Here is a 25288-nt window from a genome sequence, read left to right as displayed (position 1 = left end):
GCAAAAACAATATTCCTGGGATTGCGAGGAATGGCATAATAGGCATCTGGACTTAAAAATCCGGGTGTTGACAAATCCCAAGCATCAAGCAGGCGGTGAAGCTGCGCTATCTCATGCGCAGAGAGGGGCGCGACTGGAGAGGTCGACGTACAATCAGCCACACGCACAGAGGCCACCAAAGGGGGCGGCGGAGAGCAACATGCCGATGAAGATAGATTCGGCAAAGCGCGGTCATAACCACGTGAAGAGGCCGCGCAAGTCGGTGTAGAGCGGCAGGCCGACGCAGACGGAGTCGACGAAGCGCGGCCATAACCGCAGGAAGAGGCCGCAAAAGTCGATGTAGAGCGGCGGGCCGATGTAGACGAAGTCGGCGAAGCGCGGGCAGAGCCGTGTGAAGAGGCCGCAAAAGTCGATGTAGAACGGCAGGTCGAGGGAGACAAAGTCGGCGAAGCGCGGGCAGAGCCGCATGAAGAGGCCGCAAAAGTCGGTATAGAGCGGTGAGCCGACGTAGACGGAGTCGGTGAAGCGCGGGCAGAGCCGCGGGAAGAGGCCGCAAACAGCGACGAAGAATGACTAGCCGTCATACACGGAGACAGCGGACAAATACCAAATACCGAAGGTGGGCCCAAAAAAGGGGCGGGATCAGCGGAAGACATAGCTCTCTTTTTTTTTTGCTCTTTTTTTTTGGATCAAATCAACTGCTGGGAACGGGCCAGGAAGCCTGGCAGCCCAATCTGGCGACGCGAAGACGGAACGGCGTCGGGGAGCAGACGAGCAGACGAGCGGGCGGATCTGCTGCGGGCGTGCGGGGGATCGACGCGATGGGATCGATCGGGAGGCCTCACGCGCGGATCGGGCGGGCGGCCTCACGCGCGGATCGGGGCGGACGGCCGCGGGTCGCGCGCTGGTCTAGAGATCAATCAAGAATAGGCGGGCGGCCGGGCGAAGCGGAGACAGAGGCGAACGGAGCAGAGACGAGGACGACCGTTGAGGACGAACGGAGCAGAGACGAGGACGGCCTGACGGGGACGAGGACGGCCGGGAAGAAAGAAGTCGGGAGAGGAGAGGATCAATTTTGCTGTGATACCATGTTAGGAAAATATAGTTGTTGTATTACCAGGGGGCCAAAGCCCACAATATATAGTACATGTACAGGTGGAAATATGCAGGAAGCCCCCTAACATACGCGGAAACTACAATATATAAATATATACATCTAACAAGCACATCTCCATCATCACCTGGCCCCAGGTTCTGATCAGCACAACCATTGCCCACATCGGTGTTTGGTCGACACAACACACAAGTGCACTAGAGTATATACTACAGTTTCTAGTGGTGGTGTTCTAATTCTACTACTCCCAATTTGTGGACACCAAGTGTCTTTAAATACCCATCGCTCCTCTACACCATCACCTCTCACCACTGCTCAGACGCCATAGACTGAAGTGGTCACCTCCTCAGCTCCGCCATGCTTCCAAGGATCCGAAGAAGCATCTTCTATCTTGGGGATGAGGCTGGTGATGGTCACCCCGGTGGTGCTAATCATCATGGAGAGAACGTTACTGGCATCCATCAGCAGCACCTCCGGGCACAAACACACGGTCGCCGGCTGCTGCGTGGAGCACGAGACGGCGCCGAAGTCGTCGTCGGGCTGCAGATCCTCGTTCGGCACCACGGCCACCCGCAGCCGTGTCACACACACGTTCTCCTCAAGCAGATGGTCAGCTGGACGCCGGCGCGCAACGGCCGGCCGTACAGCTCATCGAGGACCTGCTTCTTGTGCAAGAGGGAGCTCAGTCCTGACAAGGACGTGTACATGTACAGGTACTGAGACATACATGGACAAACTTGTGATCTGAAGTTCTGAACCGCCGAGAACATCGGAAGGCTTCGTGGTACATGCCTGACTCGTGCTGTGTTTTGTGTTCGCAGGGGTGATCAGGGCTTCTGCAGCGAGGAGTGCCGGCGACAGCAGATCTTGTCCGATGAAGCGAGAGAGCATGATTCCATGGTAAGGAAGTACCGGCGAGCTCATCATCATCATCGCCACCACCACTGGCCACGGCCGGCGCCGGCGGTGGCGATCCGCACCGAGCCGAGGAGATTGCTGGCGGTAGCCTAACATTTGCAGAGTGCATGCACGAACATGACTATGAGAGTCGACAGAGTAATTGAACTGAACTATCACGAATTCACGACGCTGCAATGATACAAATAATCGAGCTGCAATTGATGCAGTGGCTGGGGCTCTGCTCCCCATTTCGACAAAACAAAAAAACGAGCTGCAAATTAAACGGTAAACGTATGGATAATTGCATAGTGGTGAGATTGAGATGGCAGAGATGTCGAAATTTCTGTATTATTTTTTCAGTCAGGATGCTGTAGAGTTGCAGTATAACTCTTAATTCAACAAATATTACGTGCTTCCGACCTCGTGTTGTGTGGGCGTGCATCCGCCAAATTTTGACGGAAGAAAGTAAAGAAGTCTGCTTTGGCAAAAAAAAAAAAGGATGCTGTTTATCAAAATTGTCTAGCATCTTGGTTCAAAAAGAATTGTGATGAAGTCTCAAACTCGTAGGACGGAGTCTCGACCTTCTTTTCATTAAAAAAAAAAGTCTCAAACTAGTGGAGTAGTTCTCGACACACGACTGGATCTCTCGAGGTGGCAGAATTTGATGCCAAATAGAAGCGATGGGAAGAGAGCAGAATGATGCTGTGGCATCTAGCAACTTGATGGGGAACACAAATGGCACCCGAATGGAATCTTCTGTAGAGTTAGAAAACGACCAACACACTGAAAAGCAGCCAGAACAAGATATGCAGAGAGGGAACACCGTAAAAGATAGAGACCGCTTCATCATCTGCCATGACACGGGAAATGCAGTTCGGCTCCCAAGCATATGCCAGTTAGTTGTTGGAAAATTAAACATGTATATATTCATGTCAGTTGGTTGTTTGCAAATTATCATGGACAAACATAAATATTACGACATGTGCTAATAAGACAAGTTGAGTGCCAAATTTCTTATTCTTTTTTTGCGAAAATTCCGTCAATCTATTAATAATCATCAATAATAGTACAAGCGGATCCAAAAAATAATAAAAATTATAGTGCAACAAACATTGTATTTTATTGGCCATGTCGATTTCTGCATGAAAATTTGCACAAACACTGGCTACAATAACAAAAAAGAACGTTACTCCCTCCATCCCTAAATAATTAGCGTAAATTTAGATATTTATGTCCGGAAGGAGTACACAAAATATCAGATTCTTTTAAATTTTATTTTCTATTTTTTACGAATTTACTGTTCATCTGGGAGCATGCTTCCTGAAGCCCAAACTCTGTCCCTGACACGGGACAGATATGAGTAGTTCTACAAAAGTTGGCCCAAGTTTTAGACGAAAGGCAGAAAAGCTCACATCTGAACTTTATTAGAAAGATAAGATAAGTGAGTTGCATGTTCTCTTATCTTGCATGATCTCTCATCTTTTTGTCCCATCTCGTTCGGGCAAGCAAGTATCTGACTAATCATTCATGGGCTTAGCACATTGCCCTGCTGCACTAACAAAAGCGGCTTTCTTATAGAAGTATTTTAGGGAAAGGGCGTTATTAGTGTGTTTCTACAGTAAATGATACTCCCTCGTTTCATAAATATAAGCCATATAGTTTTTTGAGAAAGAAAATCTAGAATTTAACGTGTATTACCTTGCACCACTTGTCCGGACAATTCTTTAGGGATTAGTTTCCACTTTTTATCTAATGCAAAGTTCTCTATCTTCTCACGTTTAATTGTGCAGTGGTAATCCCATACAAATCTAATGTAATTTTTCTCAATATTCTTTCTTTAATTTTCATGCCAAAAGCTATATGGCTTATATCAACAAATGAAGGGAGTGAGAATCAACCTAAGGTTGGGTGGTTAGGAAGATGGCGGTATCTCCAGCCCACCAGAGTTCAAACCCCAGGTTTGACATATGTGTGTCTTATAAAGACGGAATATTCATTCAGCGGGAGGCGACGTTCCCGTTAACAGCGAGACACATGTGGTGAATTCGTCAATTTCAAGATCCGATCCGTCGGCTCAGTTTCCGGAGGTGCTCATGGGGTAGGGTGTGCGTGTGTGCGTTCATAGGGATGAGTGTATGCGCGTGTATGTGAGCGTCTGCGTTTGTACTATGTTTCTCAAATAATAATAAAAGGAAATGAAGGGAGTATAAAAGAATGGTCATATCTGATATCTGTTTCCCATATTGCTGTATAAATAAATCCACAAAATGTTGTTAATGTGTGAACAATATCTGGATAGGTTTCTTAATCCTTCCTTGTGGTGTTGAAGACAACACGCCATGAAGTTCCCCAGTGTCTGACTAAATCCTATATTTAGTAAGGGAAACTTTATGTATGAGCATGTTTCTCTCAATCAAAACCCAATATTTTAAGTCCGAGCATGTTAACAAAAGGACCACCACTGAGCTTTGGTTGAATCAATGTGACAATCTATTTTTTTTTGTAAAAGAATTTTTCTCCAGTGCACCTCCAAACTTAAAACACATAGTTTCTCCTAACCTCTACCATTGCAAATTCAAATTCAAGGAGGAATTGGCACTTCTGGTCCATAAAGCTAAGAGGAAGTCTTATTCTGGCCTTAAGGCCTGGGTAACGAATTTTCTGTGAATTCTTTATATCATAGTGTAGATTAGTCTTTTTGCTTCTTTTTTTTAGTGCTACTCTCCAGCACTTTGTATTCATTCTTTATACCCAAAATCAATAAAAATATATGCAGTGAGGAAACTCACCGTACAGCTTCAAAAAAAATAACTTAAAACACATCACCGTCTGAAATCGCCCCATAGTTTTTCTTTTTCAAAATGCCTAACTATTTAATGCACATGGATGACCTCCGGCAAACTGCACATAAAATTCCCAAATCAACTCGGAGCACCGAACGGGGGGGGGGGGCACACCTGCCCCAAAATGTTCCCATAGACCAGATATGGCCCATGCCGCTAGGGGTGGGAAACTAAATCGAGAAATAAAAGGTAACACAAAATAAACCAAGTCCAAAGTCGAATAAACTGAAGACCGAAAATTCGCCGCTCTGATCGGTCCTGAATTTTGAAAACCCAAATTGTTTCGGTGACGTCGGTTTCCATGCTGGCTTGGCCGAACTACAATAAACACCGCAATACGTGTGAAGCCCAGCAATCTATGTGGCCCAAACTTCCTTTGCGTTAGATCTATCCGATTAAATCCATCTTTTTTTGAGCAGGAATGGTCCCGAAGGACCGAGAAGAATTCATTCATTCTTGTCGGTGGAGTAACAGTTCACAACAGGAACTAGGAGAAAATGAAAAATTATAGCCAGGTCTTGGAGCAGAAACTTGAAGACGCAATCGGGTCCAGCTCCTTCCACACCTTGATGGAGCTTCGCAACACAATCTACCGCACCGTAATCCGGAAAGTTACCACTTGGTACGAGGCGGAGGGAGCACGCTATACTGGAGGAGAAGGGACTCCTTCTTGACACTACAACCTGGAGGTTGTCATCACCTGCAGGTACCGGCCGGAAGAAATAGTAGCAGGCCACATAGGTAGGAGTGGTCGCCTTTTGACTGTAAGAGATGACAGTGGAAGCCTCACTACTGTGGATGCACTCCCAGGAGAAGCTTTACAGCTCCCCAATCGTTGACTCACCACACCACCGCCTAGGAGAAGTCCACCCATCAACAACGATCCAAATTGCCAGGCCACCCCGATAGCCCCACGTGCGGATAGTTGATGTTTTCCCACTTCTAACCTAGTCACCAGACGTATCTCTGCTTGTCTCCACCCCTGCCGGTGGTGGAGGCAGGCGGCCAGCCGACAACCAACGCCTTTTCCTTGCCCTTCCTTTGTGTCTTCCTTGTCCCTTTGGATTGCATCTTCTTCTATTTGGTTATCTTCACTAATCTCTACCATCATGTTTTTTGGGTGAATTTCATCCTTACATGAATTATTAGGACAAGCGAGATGTTGTATTGATTGGAGATCTAATTTTTTTCCTATCTTTCTTGCATCGCTCACATTTTCCTTCCTATTTTGCGTGTTGTCAAACAAGATAGGTCCTTCTTGATGGGATTCGCAGCATAGAAAAAAATCCTAAGGATATGAGCGAAAGCCAAGATCCAAACAACAAGATGCAAATAGCGAGAGAGATATTGAGACGATCTACATATCCTTTTAGATTGCTAAGAAGAAGCGTAAAAACGCAGTTGATGTAGTCGTACTTCCTTCACGGTCCAATCTGATCAACGCAACAACGTACGAGCCTCTGACATGTGCACACGTTCAGCTTGATGATGTCTCCTCCTTCTTGCTCTAGCAAGGCAGGTGGAGAGGTAGATGAGATTGGATCGAAAACACGGTGGTGATGGTGGCGGTGGAATTTTTGCACGGCTTCGCCTAAGCCAGAGCAGTATTGGTGGAAGTAGAGGTGAGAAGGGGACGACTAGGGTTAGGTGCGGCTAGGGTTTGAGGGGTGGTGCGGCCAAGCACTTCTGGTGCACCCCTTCCCCTCCCCTCATATATATATAGGTGGTTGGCCATCCAAGTAAGGGAAGAGCCCAATCCCTAAAGGAAAAGGACTCCCTCCTTATTTTGTAGGTTTCCGATAAGGAAGGGGCCAGTCCAAACATGGACTCCTCCTCCCCTCCCACCATGGGTGCCGGCCAAGGGGGCTGAGTCCATCTAGACTCGAACTAATAATGGACACCTAGATGCTATGGGTAATTATGTCAAGAATGGAGAGTTAAAGATTTTCAAAGTACATACGGATTTGAATGTCGCAGATCCGTTGACTAAACCTCTTTTGCATGTGGAAGAGGTTTAGTCAACGGATCTGCGACATTCAAATCCGTATGTACTTTGACAATCTTTAACTCACCATTCTTGACATAATCACAAATAGAGTGATAACGGCGTTTGATGTGCTTGAAGTTCTTGTGAGACCTTGGAGTTTGTCACTGTCTGTGTCTTGGCTCATTCGTGTTTGCTATGGCGGCAGAGTTGTCACAATAAATAGCTAATGGATCCAACACACTTGGAACCACACAAAGTTCAGTGATGAACTTCTTCAGCCATATTCCCTTCAGCGCTCCTTCTGTAGAAACTACATATCCTGCTTCTGTTATAGCTGCAGCTACTATACTTTGCTTGGAACTCCTCCAGCTTACAGCTGCGCCAAGCAAAATTGAGTAACAGTAAAATGGGTCTAGCTAGGAGCTCTCACAGCCATTTAGTGTCCTAAGCCGTCCGATCTAATCATCTAATGGTCTACAGCTACACAGTATTACCGAACAGTCGTCTTCCTTCATTTGATCCCGTCAAAAGGCCAGTGCTGCCTCATTTTGACATATCGAGCACGTGTCACGGCTGCTTCTCTTGGACGCCTTGTCGTTGACCAGGCCGAAATGGTGAGAATCGCGCAACAGATTATTGATGGGCATATACGGTTGCCTCCTCCTCGTCACTTTTTCTTGCAAAAAATGTAGTCCAGTTGGGACTCGGGAAGGCGGAGCGGTCGCAGGGATGGGCCATGGCGGCGCCGCCATTATTGCGCGATTAATGTTATTGCAGACGAGCCAAACTTTAAGTTTCCTTTCTCTTCGCTAGTCATGGTGGACAAGCATTTTAGAGAAAGTGCAATAGAGCCCAGGCAGCTGGCTATATGTGTTCCATGTCATCAAAATCCTAGGTGGAAGAGTGAGAAAGGAAGAGGGGAATAGAGTAGAGCCCAGCTATAGCACACCAAACGAGGAGCAAGAGCCTGCATGCAGCCGGTGTGAGGTCTTTTAGCTAGCTTTTATTCCTCTCTACCAATTATGTGCCTCCTCATGTCTAAGCAATTAATGCTATAGCCACCGCCTTAGAGCTAATCTATAGCCAACCTATTACATGGGTGTATTTTTATGAAGACTTTATGTGACATGACACTATTACACAGCTAGTAGCGGGCTCTTCTATTAAACATGCTCTTATGCATGTACACCTCCTCCGCTGGTTTCTCAATCCTCATACAACAGCGACTGTCACACGGCAGCGACACCCAACTACTAACGTTTCGGGATGGCGACAGCGAGCGGCCACATATCCATGGGGCCGCCTCTCTTCGGGCTCATTGGCCGCCATGATGCCCGGCCACCTTCCGGCGGTAAGCATTTGGGAAACGCCCCTAAATAAGAAGTGCTTAATGTCACTGCAGTGAATGTGATATGTTCACCTCCCGTCAGATTATTCACTTATTGATTCATGTTCATCAGGTACCGGAGTCGGTTTGTTCATGCAGATGACAGGTGCGTCCCTTTCTACCTTACATCCCAACGAGATTATACAGATTTTTGGCTGTCAAGCATCTTGGTGGTGTTATGTTAGATCTAATTATATCTCGATCTGGATCCGATTCTTGGCACAATATTGCAGTTTGTATTGATTTATTTTAGGAGCTACTCCTGATAAATGTGACAGCTGCACACAGTTTCTTGATGTATACATCTAGTTGTCTATGAAATGAATCGAGCTTCCAGTTGCGTAGAATAAAGAAACTGTGTGTTTGTTATTCTTATAAATACATTTATTGGTTGCTAGGTCTACACAATTTGAGACCAAATGCAGGCCTTACAAACCATGAATGTGATAGTTGGTTTGCAGTCCAAGAGTTCCAGTCTGCATATTCCAAACTTTGTTATTAGAAAGTTGTGTGTCAAGTTCTCTTTAATAACAAAACATACAACTGATGTAATGCTATGAATATATATCATATTGAAGGAAATCTCTCCGTATGGTGATTATTCAACTGCCTTTTTCTTGTAACTGGCCAATGCAGCCAGGATGTGCTCATCCGTTATGGTAACTCCTACATCTGTATGGCATCTTGTAATAAATTCTTGAAATTCTCAGCCCAGAAAATAATCATGTAGCCATGTATGCAGGTGCCCTGTAGAGTACCACCCATAGCCTGTTGACAGTAATGGTTTAGAAAATATAGCTTGAGTATGACAAGCTAGCTTGCACAAATCTTATGATGGATATATATTTCTTTCTGTGTTCTCAATGTATATTCGAATATAATATTTTTTCTACCATATTAGTTAGCTGTTGCATCAAAGAAAGAAATCATATAAATTATCCTCATGTTGAGACTGCAAAGAGGTAAGGCTTAGGTACCCTGGGCTTAGCGCATACTCCATTCTTATTTTTTACATGCCATTTGATTCACTGCAGGTAGGTGTACAATAAACATTTTTTTGTTATCTCGGTTATTTTCTACGCCCACTTAATACTTTGACTGCTCATTTATTTGGTTAATTAACCTTTTTTAGCTATTTGGGGTATACAGAGGATCTGTAGCTGCATAGATGCCAGGTTTTACTCCCTCTTATCTAAACTGTCTCCTCCATCTTCAAATGAATTTCTTGCAAATATGTGATTGCTGGAAACTATTCATTTATAATTTGTTCTTGCTTCATTTTATGACCATGAAAAGGTTCACTACTGTGATACTCCGTCGGAAGGATTACCCTTAGGCTTTTCTAGATTAGAATTTTAATAGATTTTTCTCAAATAAATTTTTATGTATATGAAGTGGTTATATAGCAACCTTGAAGGGAACATAATGAAAATAAAAAAAAAATCTTATCAAACAATGATGTTAGAAAGAATATATACAATGTACTCCAATATGACAAGGGGTTTAAGGAGTTATTTGCATTACTTCTCTATGTAAACTTAATAATTGTTAATGACTTGGTTGCATTGCTTCTGTCAGAATCTCATTACAATGCTTATGGTTTATTCAGCTTCTTCTGGTTCCCCCCAGGATACTATAACAACCTCCCCCCAGGATACTATAACAACCTCCAACGACTTGAGGTAAGAACTTTGCATCTATTTCTACCAGTGGGAAATCTTATACCTGGGATGAGTTCTAATCATGCTTTAGTACTTTGATTAGAATAATAACACCCAAAGGTTGGATCTCAAAAAAAAATACCCAATGGTTGCCTGCAATTTAATTTTCAATATTTTTTGAAGTAAGATCACGTATATTAGCAGCAGGCCGTCTCATTAAAAACCTTCTAATCCCTTTAGGTACCTGGTAAGGAAAAGAGTGCATAAGAAACCTGTTGTGCCAAAATTACAAAGTGTTCTTACAATCAATTTGGACAGCCGCCAACACACACGTTGGGACAGATCCAATAAGAGTGCCTCTCGAGCCACCTTTCCTTAACTGCGCTAAGCTATGAGTGACATAGGCATCCCAAATGGGCCTGCCAAAGATAGTACCCGGGGTTTACTGAAGGCCCACTACCCGAAGAATAAGAAGATTCGGAAGTCCAAGATATACTAAGGAAAGTTAGAGTTGTAATAGGAAGTGTTATTTGTAATCTGGCGGGATGATTTAGAAACCGTCCCGGACTCTGTGACTTGTACAAAACAAAACCCTCGGCTCCACCTCCTATATAAGGGGGAGTCGAGGGACAAAGAAAGGATCGAATCTACTGCCAACATAACCCTAATTTTCGTAATCGTCGAGTACTTTTCGCCTAAACCTTCGAGATCTACTTGCCCTCTACTTCTAGCAAAACCCTAGTCTACAATCTGTAGGCATTGACAAGTTAATCCTTTGTCAATTGGCGCCGTCTGTGGGAATTAGAGGTTGCAAGGAGCTGATCTCGATGGCACGTTCAAGATCTTCGACTTCGTCGACAGCAAGTAACGTGATGGATCGAGGTAATAAGGGAAAAACTGATCTATTCAATTTTATTCCTCACCCGCCCTCCCGTATGGATGCATGTTCCTATCTGGAGGAGCCCATCATCATGACGCTCGGAGAATTCCGATTTGGCGTCAACAAGGACGGATCTTACCGTCTCGAAGTTCCGACCTCGTCGGAATTTTCAGCGGTCGATTCTGATTTCTCGTCGACTGACGAGGAGTTTCCTTCGCCACGCTTCATCGACACCAAGGCGAAGGGAAAGCTCGTCAAGATCTTCAGCAACACATCCTTCGAGTCGTCTGCGGACTCCTTTATAAGCAGCGACTCAGATAGCGTCGACAGCTTCAACTTCATCGACAAATCTGCTGCCATCGGAAAGGTCTTCACCACTCTATACGATGGTGTCACCAATCCCGATAAAAATCAATGCTCAAAATATCATCAGATCTATGCGATCGAAGAGGCAGGCCGATCAGAACCAGAAACATCAGAGGCTTTCGACAATTTGGGAAATCCATACGTCGATCCCGCCGATCTCAGTAGAGGCCTAGGCACTAAATACGTCGTGACCTCGCCCCGAGAAAGAGTGCAACTCCCGCCAGCAGCATGGGACAGGGCTGCAAGAGCCATGGATGGTTCAGAACCAATGACCACCACTGCTACTGTACAAGAGCTACAAGCATATCAATATAGACTTGCTCGAGTAAGTCGAGAGCTGGAAAAACAGACAGCATCCTTGAATAGGAGAAAAGAGGCGGCTTTCGCATCCAGCAGGCGTCGAGCAGGGCTGAGTCGACAGTCAGAAACTTCGGCGGATAGCCATAGGGAGGCCCGAAGAAGAGCAAGATCTCGGCTGCAAAATATACCCGAAGGAGAGAGGGGAAACCTAATTCAAAACCTCGACATGTCCTTCATGACGATCGATGACAGGGGAAATATCATCCCAAAAACACCAGAAGCAGGTTACATGGCAACACAGGCTTACATCTTGGCATCCAGACCACCTCCTGGGGACCCGAGAGAACCATTGTTCAATATGGCGATGGCTGGAGTAGGAGTTATGGGAACAGCGTTTGCAACAACGCCCCCCGAAGAAAATCCTAGGCAAAATAGTCCACGACCCATCGCAGCAGTTCAAGACCCCCCAAGAACAAGTGGAGCAAGAGACACAGCAGTCCAAGTAAGAGTGGACAGAGCGCGACAAGAAAGAAGGGAGCGTTAGTACTCACCAGAGGTTGCCGACGAAGACATGTGTGGGCTCCCGTGTTTCACGAGAAGAGTCCGAAAAACTCGAGTCCCAAAAGGGTTCAAGCTACCCGAAAATTTCAAGAAATTCGACGGCCTGCAAGATCCCGAGGATTGGCTCGTGGATTATCTCGAGATGGTGAAGCTGGTAGGAGGAACCGTGAGCAACAGCTATGCAAAGTATACAAGTTCACTTGAGCGGTGCCGCGAGATCTTGGATAAAGAAACTTCCCCCAAGTTCCATCGACAGCTGGGATAACTTTGAGGATATCTTCGTGAAAAATTTCCGATCCACCTGCAAGAAACCTGCGTCATTGGAAGAGTTGAGAGCCTGTCGACAGAAACATGACGAGTCGATGAGGAAATACATACAGCGGTGGAACATTATAAAAAACTCGGCAGAAGATATATCTGACGAGCGAGCAATAGATGCGTTCGTGGCAGGAATTCGGCGAGGAGATTTCGTCGAGGACTTGGGGAGAACTAACCCTAAGACCATATCAGCACTCATGGAGATAGCCAATAAATGGGCAGATGGAGAAGACGCAATATATAATAAAAGACACAGGTCGCCAGAAGACGATCGTAGTCGAAATTATCAAAATAGAAGGCGATTTTCTCGCCAGTTCTACAACAACGATGCTCCCGGCCATATATCGGCCGGATTTCGGGAAATCCTGGAGGAAATAGTCGAGATGACTATCAAAGGAGTAATGAGCAACAAGGCGACAATAGAGGTGATTTTCGTGGCAACAGGCAAAATAGTGGACCAAGGATTCCAAGACCTTACGTGTCTCCCGAGGAGATGATGAACGGTCCGTGCCAAATGCACTTTTACCTCGACAACAACGGGAAGAGGCAGTCAGGACATCTCCAGAAAGACTGCCGTAATTTTCAGGCAATGTTGCGAGCCGCAGGAATTGCAAATGCCCAAGCAAATAACAGAAACCCTCGGGAGCCAAGGAGCGAGATCCACCTTCCACCTCCTCCCGCAATTACCGACGAAAATCGACACCAGCTCAGAATAGCGGCAGCACCACACCCACCTCCATATGTTGATCCTAATTCTAATGGTGCGGTCTCGATGATTCAGAAAGCCAGGCCATCAAACAGTGTCGTCGTGGTGAACGGACAGATGCCATGGGATGGCTTATCTTGGGGCCGAATGGGCGCTAGAGGATTCGGGGGAGGGTTTGTGACTAGGTGGACGAACTTCCGGATGCTTTCCTCAAGAACTTGGCCAAGGCCAGGGGTAGAAGAAGAAAGACACAAGGACGAACTCGCTCTAGATCACCATGTTCATTGATCTCAAGACAGGTTACAGGTTGTTCTCTCTTCTGTGGATCGCGCGTATGAAAGAGGCTGCTCCCTCTCCTTATATAGGGGAGAGGGTGGCTTACAGAACAAGAAACCCTAATGGGATCTTTGACTAGACAAACTACTTTACAAAGATACTTTATAAAGCTACTTTGACCATAGATGACGCCGGGTCTTCTTTAAACAAGGAGGCCGACGTCCTCCGGCTTCTTTGACCGTCATCCTCCTCTTTGTCTTCTAGCCTTCGTTTAAAGCTACTTTGCTTAGCTCATCCTTGTCCTTTAGCTCCTGACGGAATCTTTGACCAGTCAGCCGACATGCCCTTCCTTCCGGTGCGCCGGTGTCTTTCCTTCCTGGTTCCGGTATACCCCCTTGGGGATACCGGCTTAGCTTCACTTAGCCAAACTTAATCTTCCTATTCCGGCGTGAACATTAAACCGGTATCTTAAAGGGTGAGACCACCCGGTATGGCGTATCTTTAGCATACCGGGGGTCATCCCCCCAACATTAGTCCCCGAAGCTGGTATAGTCTGACGGATTCTATCCGACAGACCATGCCAGGTTCCCACGTTCTTTTATACCGGTTTAATCTATCCGGCGCTCAACTTGGCTCCAGCATCTTAACTCGGGCTCATGCCTTCTCTCTTTGCAAGGCATTCTCCCAGCAGCTTATCGTCCGGCATCTTGGTCATTAAATACTTCCTCGGCGAAGTCGAGAATATATCGGGCCCCGCGTCCGACAGAGACATGCGCACCGTGGATCGCCGCGCCGCTGTCGCAGCTCACTTCCGTTCGGCTTCCGCGCACGCATTAATTGGGCCGCACCGGATCCAATCACTACTCCGGATCCTGTGTGCCTCCCTGTGGCCCCTTTTCTTCCGCGCGTGTATCTTTGCGCCACGTGGCCACACGCGAGGCGAACCGTCGCGGCCCACGGCTTAACCGCTACGGTTCGGCGGTTTTTAGCCCACCTCTTTTTACTTATAAGGGCAAAACCGCTCCTTCTCCTTCTTCTTCTTCGCATTCTCCCCTTCCTTGCGCACAGCCGTTCTTCGCTCGCACGCCTCCGCCGCTCCCTTGCTCGCTAGAGTTCCGCCGCCCAGCAAACCCTCACGAGCGCACCGCCGGACGCCGCCGGACCTCTCTGCGGGATTAACTCTCGCGGCGCCTTCTTTTCGGCCGTGACATTGGAGCTTCTTCGAGTTGCTTCCCATCTCGCCGTCGCCGGACCTCTCTGTCTTCCTTGAGCCTGCCCCGACGCCGGCGGTTACTTCCCTGAGCGACTCTGCCGCCCCAGGTTAGTCCTTTTTCCCATCTTCTCCTCTTTTACTCGTAGTTCAGATCTTGAGTTGAAAGTGCATTTATTCTTTCTTTTTCTTTGGTTTTTCTCGTCCTTCGTAGATCTTCTCGCGAGGGTAGTTTTTAGGGAATCTGTTTTTTCCGAGTAGATACCAAAAACCTCTCGAATCCTAATGTCTTCCGAACAATACGCTTCCTCCTCTTCCTCCGGTAACCCGGAAGATCCCGCATCTGACGGGGTCAGCGCAGAATTTGCGCGGACGGAACCCGAGAGCTCCCAAGAACAAGATGCCGGAAGCTCCAGCCAAGCTTCCGGCACCGATCTTTCCGAGGTTACCCGCGGAGCCTGGATGGGCTCCAGCGTGAGTAAGTATGAAATCGACTGGTTATACCGGTCCCGGAGGATTCCGGAAGGAGTTTCCTGCCGGATTCCCGGCGAAGAGATCGAACCGGTGCTCGAACCCGGCGAACGTGTTGTCTTTCTCGCTCACTTTGAGCGTGGCTTCGGCCTTCCCGTCTCTTCTTTCTTCCGGAGTTTCCTCGATTTCTATAAACTCCAACCTCACCACCTTCCTGGCAACGCCATTTTCTACCTCTCATGCTATGCCACCTTCATGGAGGCTTACATCGGCATTCGTCCCACTCGCGAGACGTTTGCTCGATTCTTTGCCCTTCGGATTAATTCCGTTCGTGGCTTAGATATTCCTAAACCCAAACCCCCGTACAATGCGGGTCTTGCATCATCGGCTCCCGTCAAGGGAGCCCCTTTTTCAAGTTTTCCGGTCTCGAGTCATGCCGGTCATGGCAAGGGACCTTCTTTTACGTTAAGAACAACGGCGCCGCAGATCTTATCGATCTGCCACCTTTTGATCCGGCGCCGCCCTCAAAGACCAATTGGGGCTACAATCCGAAGGAGTCTCACAATGAGACAAACCGGATTATACGTTTTATGAAACAGCAGATGAAGGACACCGGCCTCGCTCCGACGACATCGTCCGCACCTTCATCTCGCGCCGGTGCTTCCTCTCCAGCCGCCGCTCCCACAAGATGTGCGAGATGTATGGCCCCGGTGATCCTACCAAGATCACCGGGCTTCCTCTCAGCAAGAAGGATGTTGTCCTTAAGGCCGGCAGATCTGCCGCACCTCCATGCCGGAAGAGTGGGAATGGGGCCTCCGGCCTCTTAGCTCTACTAACCCTCCGACCCAAGAAGTAAGAAATTACGCGACTCGGGTCGGTTTACCGGAAGTTTTTATTGCGATTAACCTCCTTCTCTCTCTTTTGTTCTTTCAGGCCAAGGACCGTTTCCCCGGCATCGAATCCGACAGGCGCGGCCGTTGCCGGAAGCGCGGTCTCGACAAGTTCGACCCCGACCCCGTCATCTTTTGGAAGGACTTGAAGATGGGCCGGACTCCAGCCGCGCGTCTCGGCAAAGCTCCGCCGGAACCTTCCGGTTCGTCCGATGAATTGACCATCCTCGAGGTAGATTTTCTTTCATTCCTCTCATACTCTTTTGCTATTGTTCTTCTGTAGATGCGCCCTCAGCCAACCTCGACCCACGGGTCCATGAGCGTGTGACGCCGCCGCAGGCCGAGGCAGGCCAAGAGTTTGTGGACAAACTCATGGCCCAGAACTCAAGGCCCAGGGCAAGAAGAACAAGACCCCGGCCTCCGATGCCGGCTCGAGCCAACCTCCTCGCTGCCAAGCGCTTCCGGACCGAACCCGTCGCGGGTAAGGTCGTTTCCATGAGGCGCCACAAGGGCAAGCAGCATGCCGACGGCCACCGGGTAGGGCTTCTTTTCTTTTCTGCTTGTTCTGTTTTCACTAAGTTCTTTTCCGGTTGCTTTTTTCCCAACTTTTTTCTTTCCTCTCTTTCAGCCCCGCGCTTAAGCTTGGCCCCAGGCCGGAGGGCCCTGCCGGCCCGGCCAGGACCTCGACTCCTCTTCCTCACTCTAGTCCGGCACCATCTGGTGCCGGCAACACCTCTGCCTCCCCTCTGGGGGGCACAACAAGTTCGGGGCGCGCGGCCCCTACACCGCCAGATCCCCGCGCGGAGGAGGACTTTGCCTCCCCTCCAGAGACCCAAGACACCGGCGCCAGCAACGTGGGCGCCGGAAAGAACCTCGCCGGGCGGGCGGAACATTCTGTTCCTCCCGTCCCCGAGAAGAAGAAAAGAAGAAGACTTCTTCCGAGACCGGGCCGGAAGCTTCCGCGCCGGAGACTTCAAGCACCGCCGCCGCCACCGGAAACCTCTCGCTCCCGAGGCAACCGGGCCTACGCCAACGCCTCCACCGACCCAAGGAGCTTCCGCGACCGCGCCCAAGCCGCCGCCGGCGTCCCTCAAGATCACCGACTACTTGAAGCCGGGGCGTCGCGCGGGAAAGCTACGGACGGCGGCAGCCGCTCCGGCCGACTCGCAGCCCTTAGTGCTGCATACCGGGCCTGCCGCCATGGTGGTTCACGACAAACCTTCCGGCCTCTTGGGCCGGATCGTTGAGCTCAAGCGTGGGGACCAAGACTTGGGGCCTCTCCTCCCTTACGCTCAGCGCTGGAATGCTGCGGACATCTCCGCAGCTACCCGCGGCTTGGGGAAGGACCGCCTCCCGGCCGCCGCACCCAGCCGGCCCTCGCTCTACTGAAGAACACTTCACGCGCCTCAAGCGTGCCGTGAAGGAGTTCGACAGCGCGTGGTACGACGCCACCGCCAACGTGGTGGTAAGTTCTATCAACTTTTGTTGTAAATTTTCTTGATGCCGGTTTTCCTCTTTCCGGATCTTGTCTATCCTCCTGAGTCCCCGAGTTTTGGGCTTAGAGTGCAACTCTGAGCACAAAACTTTCTTTTTAAAGAATTTCCGAAACCGGCATCTTTCTTACCGCAAACTCCCAGTCCCCGAGTTTCGGGTTAAAACCCTTTGTTCTTCACTAACATCATTTCCTTAAACAGAGCACGGCCGACGCCCGGAAAGCCCTCTTTGAGGAGCTTGTGTGGGAGCACCGGAGCCTTGCTGAGGCGCACAGCAAGTGCCTAGGTAATTTCTCGCACCTCCGACATCTTTTCACCGGAATGTTTTTCTTTTCTTTGTGACTTACAAGTTTTGTGCACAACAGCTGTTCCGGAAGCCTCCATTGAGGCCCTCAAGGAGCAGGTTGCCAAGCTCCAAGGTACAACTTCTATCCGGTTGACTCGCTTCTCCTTGCCTTTGTGTTTTGCTAATATCTTCTGTTCCGGCTCTTAGCTGAAAAGGAGCAGCTCATCCGGGATCACCAGGAGGCCTTGGACGCCCAAAGGGACATCTCCAGAGAGCTCAAGGACCAGGCTATGCAGGCCGCAGTCCGGTACGCGGAGGAGCTGAAGGCCGCCGAAGCTGCCGCGGAGGCCGAGCTAAACGAGGCGCTAGAGGATGCCGGCAATACCAATGTGGTGTTGCGGGCAGTAGCTGGAGGAGAGCGCCAAGGCGCTAAAAGCAGCTCGAGGGCAAAGCCGCCAAAGCGCACAAAGCTGCCGCGGAGGAGGCCAGAAAGCCCGTAAAGCAGCCGAGAGCGAGGTTGCGCGGCTGAAAGCGGAACAGAAGGAGCACGACCTTCTGGTCACGCGGACTAACGCGCTTGCCCTCCGTAAATTTCTTCTTTTCTCTTTTCCGGTTTTTGCTTAGAAGCTTACTCGTTCCGGTATCATATACTTAGCCTTTTAATTGTCTCGCAGGGCTCTTTCCGACTCCCGTGCCCATGCCGTGAAGAAGGTTGCGGAGCATCGGGCCAAGCAGGCCGGCGCCAACTTGGGTGCACCTTGGGATCCCTACGATTACTTGGTTGCCCTAAGCGCGCGGATCTCCCACATGCGCTCGTGGATCGGAACCTTTCCGACATCCCCGAAGTAGCCTCCCAACTTTTCAAGACCCTCCGGCTCGGTGAAGCGGTGCCGGATACCTTCTCCTTGATCAGCGACCGGTTAAAGGGTGGCTGCAGAAGGATCCGGGAGTGGCAGTGCTCTGCTGCCCGTGCCGGAGCGGACTCCGCGCTGCGCATTGCCTCGCTCCCGGTATCCGGAGCTGGACCCGGATGCCTTCATCGGCGTGCGTGAAGGTGCTCCTACTGATGTGGATCCGGTTCTCACCGCTAAGCGGCAGGACCGCGCGTACCACATCGCGGAGTACGCCGACATGCGCACCTTCATCCCCCTCCGAAGATGTCAAAGATTATCCGAGCGAGGAGGAGGAGGATGAAGGCGAAGACGTGCCACCGCCAACTCCCGATGCCGGCGCCACTCCCCGGAAGCCCTCGCCGCCCGATCTTACCTTAGATAGTACCTGTCCCTGAGTACTTTGCCACAAAACTTGTTAAATTCTACCCCGGTATGCCGGGGTTTATGATGTAAAACTTTAAGTCTGCTCATGGTTGACGTACAACTTTTTGTGCCGGTAAGTTATACCGGTAGCTAATTATCTTATGTTTGCCTTAGCGTTTTTGCATTTGGTTCTGTTTTTATCCTGGACTTGCAAAGATTTCCAAATTGTTTCTGCATCCAATTCGATGCACACTTGGTTCTTTTGCCTTGGCTCTGCCTGCCTTCTCTGGGCGTTCTTTGGCGTATGAGCACAAGGTTCTTTCACCAAATAAGCATTTTCTTGAACTTAGAAATAATTCGAAATTTTGCAAAAAACCGGAATAACCGGGGTTAGTCAAATTTTTCCGGATTGTTCTTTCCTGGTTCCTCTCCCCACAGCTCATGTGCTTATCCCCTACCGGTTTATCTTGCTTGCCATGAAGCCAAGTTATGGACAACAGCAGAGTCGAAGACTCCGGTAGGGTTTAGCACACTACTAAACCGGAAAGAAAAAACGTTCAATAAGCAACCGGTAGACAGAAAAAATAAACATGTTTCATGCAATTCAATAAGGGTAGTCCCCGAGACTCATTCGAGGTTCCGACATCTTTTATTCATAGCAATCAAGGTACAAAAAAGAAACTCTTACAGCACCACTTCAAGAGTAGAAGGGACGCAACAACGCTACATTCCATGGGCGTTTAGTCTCCTCTCCTGACTTATCCGCCTTTCCTTTCTTCCATTCCTGTGCATCAATTAGGTAGTAGGCATCATTGTGGAGAGCCTTGCTCACAATGAAAGGTCCTTCCCATGGAGGGGAAAGTTTATGCCGGCCTTCAGTGCGCTGCACCGGGCGTAGCACCGGGTCCCCTTCTCGAACACTCTTGGATTGACCTTCCGGCTATGATAGCGTCTGAGGTTTTGCTGGTAAATGGCTGTTCTTGCCAAAGCTAGCTCTCTTGCTTCTTCTAGCAAGTCCACATCGTTTTCTCGGGCCTCTTTTACCTCTTCTTCGGTATAGAGTTGCACCCTTGGGGAATCATGGAGAATGTCGGTTGGTATGACCGCTTCTGCTCCATAAACCATGAAGAATGGCGTGTATCCGGTAGATCGGTTCGGAGTTGTTCTTAGACTCCACAACGACCGACGGTAGCTCATCGATCCAACATCCCGGCGATTTTTCCATTGCATCAATGAGTCTTGGTTTGATACCGGAAAGTACCAAAGCATTCGTTCTCTCAACTTGGCCATTGCCTTGCGGGTGCGCCACTGAGCACAAATCCAGCCGGATGTTCTTGCTTTCACGGAATCGTTTGAACTCTCCTTGAGCAAAGTTTGAACCATTGTCGGTTATGATACTATGTGGGTATCCATACCGCAGGATTACATCTTTTAGGAATTTCACTGCTGTGTGGCCATCACACTTTGCGATAGGCTTCACCTCCAGCCACTTGGTGAATTTATCCACCATTACCAAGATGTGGGTCATGTTTCCCCTTGCGGTTTTGAACGGTCCGACCATGTCCAGGCACCAAACAGCGAAAGGCCAAGTTAACGGTATGGTTTTTAAGCCGGATGCTGGGGTATGGTTTTGCTTAGCGTACCTCTGGCAGCCATTGCATTTCCTTACCAAATCCTCAGCATTGTCCAAGGCTGTGGGCCAGTAGAACCCATGCCGGAATACCTTTGCTACCAAAGCCCTCGAAGAGGCGTGGTGCCCACACTCTCCTCGATGAATCTCCTCGAGCATTTCCCTTCCTTCTTCCGGCTCCACACATCTTTGGAGGACACCGGTAACACTTCTCTTGTATACCTCACCATTGATGATGGTGTAAGCTTTGGACCTTCTCTGTATCCTTCTTGATTCATTTTCGTCAACCGGCAAAGTGCCGTTGATCAGGAATTCCTTAATAGGTTTAACCCAAGACGGTGCCTCTCTAACCACAAACACCGGCATGTCTATGTCCATGTTGTCCACAAGCATTGCCTCTTCCGGCATGGGCGTCGCAGTCCCCGAGTTTGCCGGTACAGTCCCCGAGTTTCCTCTGTCAATCTCCATTGGCACCACATGTGACTCCGGTACAAAAATTGATTCCGACTCCGGACTGGGCTTGATTGATGGAACTCCCAAGTGCGCCAGAGCTATTCCGGGAGGGATTTCTTGCTCGGACGAACCTAGCTTGGATAAGGTATCCGCGGCCTCATTTTCGCGCGCGGCACATGGTGAAACTCACACCCTTCGAAGAATCCGGCAATCTTTTGCACATGGAACCGGTATGAGGCCATGTTGGCATCTTTTGCGTCCCAATCTCCGGAACACTGCTGCACCACAAGATCTGGATCACCATAGCAAATGATTCTGAGTGCCCCGATTTCTTTTGCAACCTTGAGCCCATGTATCAGAGCTTCGTACTCAGCGACATTGTTTGATGCCCTGAAGTGCACTTGTAGAACATACCGGAGGTGGTCTCCCTTTGGTGAGGTGAGTACTACACCGGCACCTAGGCCCTCCTTGAGCTTGGATCCGTCAAAATGCATCTTCCAGTACTCTATTTTGTGTTCTGGCGGCTTGTATTGTATCTCCGCCCAATCGACCAGGAAATCAGCTAAAGCTTGCGATTTTATGGCGTCTCTTCTTTCATATACCGGCACATACGGTGATAGTTGAATCGCCCATTTTGCAATCCTGCCGCTGGCATCCTTGTTACCCATGATATCGGAGATGGGTGCCTCGCTCACCACCTTCATGGGATGCTCCTCGAAGTAATGCTTGAGCTTTGTGGCGGCCATAAACACGCCATAAGTCATTTTTTGGAAGTGTGGGTAGTTTTGTTTTGATGAGGAGAGCACCTCGCTCAGGTAGTATACCGGCCTCTGGACGGTTTTTCCTTCCTCTTCTCTTTCCACCACAACCACAACACTAACCACCCGGTTCGTTGCCGCTATATAAAGCAACATAGGTTCTCTTTCCAAGGGTGAGGCCAAAATAGGGGCCGTTACGAGCATGTTTTTCAATTCTTTAAACGCTGCGTCTGCCTGCGTGGTCCAGACAAAAGTATCTGATTTTCTCATCAAAGCATAGAGCGGCAAGGCTTTTTCTCCTAGCCTGCTTATGAACCGGCTCAGCGATGCCAAGCTTCCGGTAAACTTTTACACATCTTTTAGTTCTCGTGGGATAGTCATTCTTTCTATTGCCCGGATTTTTACCGGATTAACCTCAATGCCCCGGCTTGACACAAGGAAACCAAGCAGCTTGCCGGCAGGGACACCAAAAGTGCACTTTGCCGGATTGAGTTTCATCCGGAACCGCCTTAGGTTATCAAATGTTTGCCGGATATCATCGATTAGGGTATCTTTTACTTTAGTTTTTATCACAATATCATCCACATAAACTTGCACATTTTTTCCGATTTGATCAAACAAGCATTTTTGCATACAGCGCTGGTACGTTGCACCAGCGTTGCGCAAACCAAAAGGCATAGTAACATAGCAATAAGCCCCGTGCGGGGTAATGAACGCAGTTTTTATTTGATCTTCTTTTTTCAGAGGGAATTTGATGGAAACCGGAATAAGCATCCAGGAACGACAACAACTCACACCCAGCAGTAGAATCAATCACTTGATCGATTCGGGGCAAAGGGAAAGGGTCTCTTGGGCAAGCTTTGTTGAGGTTGGTGTAGTCGATGCACATGCGCCATATTTTTGCGAGTTTTGCCTCCGTGTTCTCATCTTTTTCTTTTCGACTAACACCGGATTGGCCAGCCACTCGTGTGCGTGACCTCCACGATGAAACCGGCAACTAGCAGCTTTGTTACTTCTTCTCCAATGATTTTTCTCCTATCTTCAGCGAACCGGCGCAAAGGTTGCCGCACCGGCTTAGCATCCTTCCGGACGTTTAGAGAGTGCTCAGCCAGCTCCCTCGGAACACCCACCAAGTCATCAGTAGACCAGGCGAAGATATTCCGATTCTCACGGAGGAAGCTGACGAGCGCGCTTTCCTATGCTTGACTGAGGCCGGCACCGATACGAACGGTGCGCTCTGGGTAAGCCGGATCCAGCACAATGTCCTTTGTCTCGTTTGTTGGCTTGAATGCCGGTGAGTCCAAGCTTCCACTCATTGCCGCTAGGCTCAATTTTGAGGACTGAGCGAGCGCAATGAGCAGTTTGCATTCTCTTTTTCTCCTCCGCGATCACCAGCGATTCCGCTAGGTTTGATCCGGCGAAGCGATTTCCATTGAGACTTTATAGTTCCCCACCACAGTTAGTGGTCCACGAGGTGCCGGCATCTTCATCTTGAGATAGGCCGTATGTGTTGATGCCATGAAAGCTGCCAACGCCGGTCTCCCCAACAAGGCATGGTAGGGACTGATACGTCTCCGACGTATCGATAATTTCTTATGTTCCATGCTACTTTATTGATGATACCTACATGTTTTATGCACATTATATGTCGTATTTACGCATTTTCTGGAACTAACCTATTAACAAGATGCCGAAGTGCCGGTTCCTGTTTTTCGCTGTTTTTGGTTTCGAAATCCTAGTAACGAAATATTCTCGGAATTGGACGAAATCACCGCCCGGGTTCCTATTTTTCCACGAAGCTTCCGAACACCCGGGAAGGACCGGAGGGGGCCACGGGCCCACTGGACCATAGGCCGGCGCGGCCCGGGGGTGGCCCGCGCCCCCCTATGGTGTCGCCACCCCTTCGACCCTCCTGCGCCGCCTCTTCGCCTATTTAAAGCCCCTGCATCGAAAACCCTTACGAAAGAAAGCCACGATACGAGAAAAGTTCCAGAGCCGCCGCCATCGCGAAGCCAAGATCTGGGGGACAGGAGTCTCTGTTCCGGCACCCTGCCGGAGCGGGGAAGTGCCCCCGGAAGGCTTCTCCATCGACACCGCTGCCATCTCCACCGCCATCTTCATCACCGCTGCTGCTCCCATGAGGAGGGAGTAGTTCTCCATCGAGGCTCGGGGCTGTACCGGTAGCTATGTGGTTAATCTCTCTCCTATGTACCTCAATACAATGATCTCATGAGCTGCTTTACATGATTGAGATTCATATGAGTTTTGTATCACTACTATCTATGTGCTACTCTAGCAAAGTTATTAAAGTAGTTCTATTCCTCCTGCACGTGTGTAAAGGTGACAGTGTGTGCACCGTGTTAGTACTTGGTTTATGCTATGATCATGATCTCTTGTAGATTGCGAAGTTAACTATTGCTATGATAATATTGATGTGATCTATTCCTCCTACATATGCATGAAGGTGACGAGTGTGCATGCTATGCTAGTACTTGGTTTAGTCGTTTTGATCTATCTTACACTTAAGGTTACTTAAACATGAGCATTATTGTGGAGCTTGTTAACTCCGGCATTGAGGGTTCGTGTAATCCTACGCAATGTGTTCATCATCCAACAAAAGTGTAGAGTATGTATTTATCTATTCTGTTATGTGATCAATGTTGAGAGTGTCCACTAGTGAAAGTGTAATCCCTAGGCCTTGTTCCCAAATACTGCTGAGTTACTACTCGCTTGTTTACTTGTTTTACTCGTGTTACTACTCGCTGCAATACTACCACCATCAACTACACGCCGGCAAGCTATTTTCCGGCACCATTGCTACTGCTCATATATATTCATACCACCTGTATTTCACTATCTCTTCGCCGAACTAGTGCACCTATTAGGTGTGTTGGGGACACAAGAGACTTCTTGCTTTGTGGTTGCAGTGGTTGCATGAGAGGGATATCTTTGACCTCTTCCTCCCCGAGTTCGATAAACCTTGGGTGATCCACTTAAGGGAAAACTTGCTGCTGTTCTACAAACCTCCGCACTTGGAGGCCCAACACCGTCTACGGGAAAGGAGGGGGAACGTAGACATCAAGCACTTTTCCGGCGCCGTTGCCGGGGAGGAAAGGTAAAAGGTACTCACACTCCGGACCTCGGCTACTAAGCTATTTTCCGGCGCCGTTGTAAGTACTCGAAGCTATTTCCTTTAGACTCGCAATTGCGACATTTGGTTTCTTGTTTACACTAGTTAGGCATAATGGAAAACAACAAAAATATGAGAGATCTTTATGAACTTTATCTTGAATTAGGACATGATGTGTTTGAAGAAAGAATTAAGAAACCCATGGAACTTTATATGCATGCTAATGGGAATGTTATTACTATGAATGCTTTGAACACCATTGTTGCTAATGCTATGGAAAATTCTAAGCTTGGGGAAGCTGGCTTTGATGAGCATGATATTTTTAATCCCCCAAGCATTGAGGAGAAAATTTACTTTGATGATACTTTGCCTCCTATTTATGATGATTATAATGATAGTAGTCTTTTGTTAC

The 25288-nt window shown here is 48.6% G+C and overlaps 1 protein-coding gene across 1 annotated transcript; it reads left to right on the top strand.

The window, feature by feature from the left end:
* The first annotated feature begins 1471 nt into the window (after positions 1-1471).
* On the top strand, positions 1472-2428 carry LOC124657045. The gene is made up of 2 exons (XM_047195674.1): positions 1472-1827; positions 1936-2428. The coding sequence occupies exons 1-2, from the start codon at positions 1472-1474 to the stop codon at positions 2123-2125; spliced, it is 546 nt and encodes a 181-aa protein (XP_047051630.1). The 3' UTR covers positions 2126-2428.
* Positions 2429-25288: the final 22860 nt, after the last annotated feature.

The sequence above is a fragment of the Lolium rigidum genome, chromosome 5 (assembly GCF_022539505.1).
Source record: "Lolium rigidum isolate FL_2022 chromosome 5, APGP_CSIRO_Lrig_0.1, whole genome shotgun sequence".
NCBI classification, from domain to species: Eukaryota; Viridiplantae; Streptophyta; class Magnoliopsida; order Poales; family Poaceae; genus Lolium; species Lolium rigidum.
The sequence above is the reverse complement of the archived record's forward strand: the minus strand, read 5'-3'. Positions and strand labels throughout refer to the sequence as shown.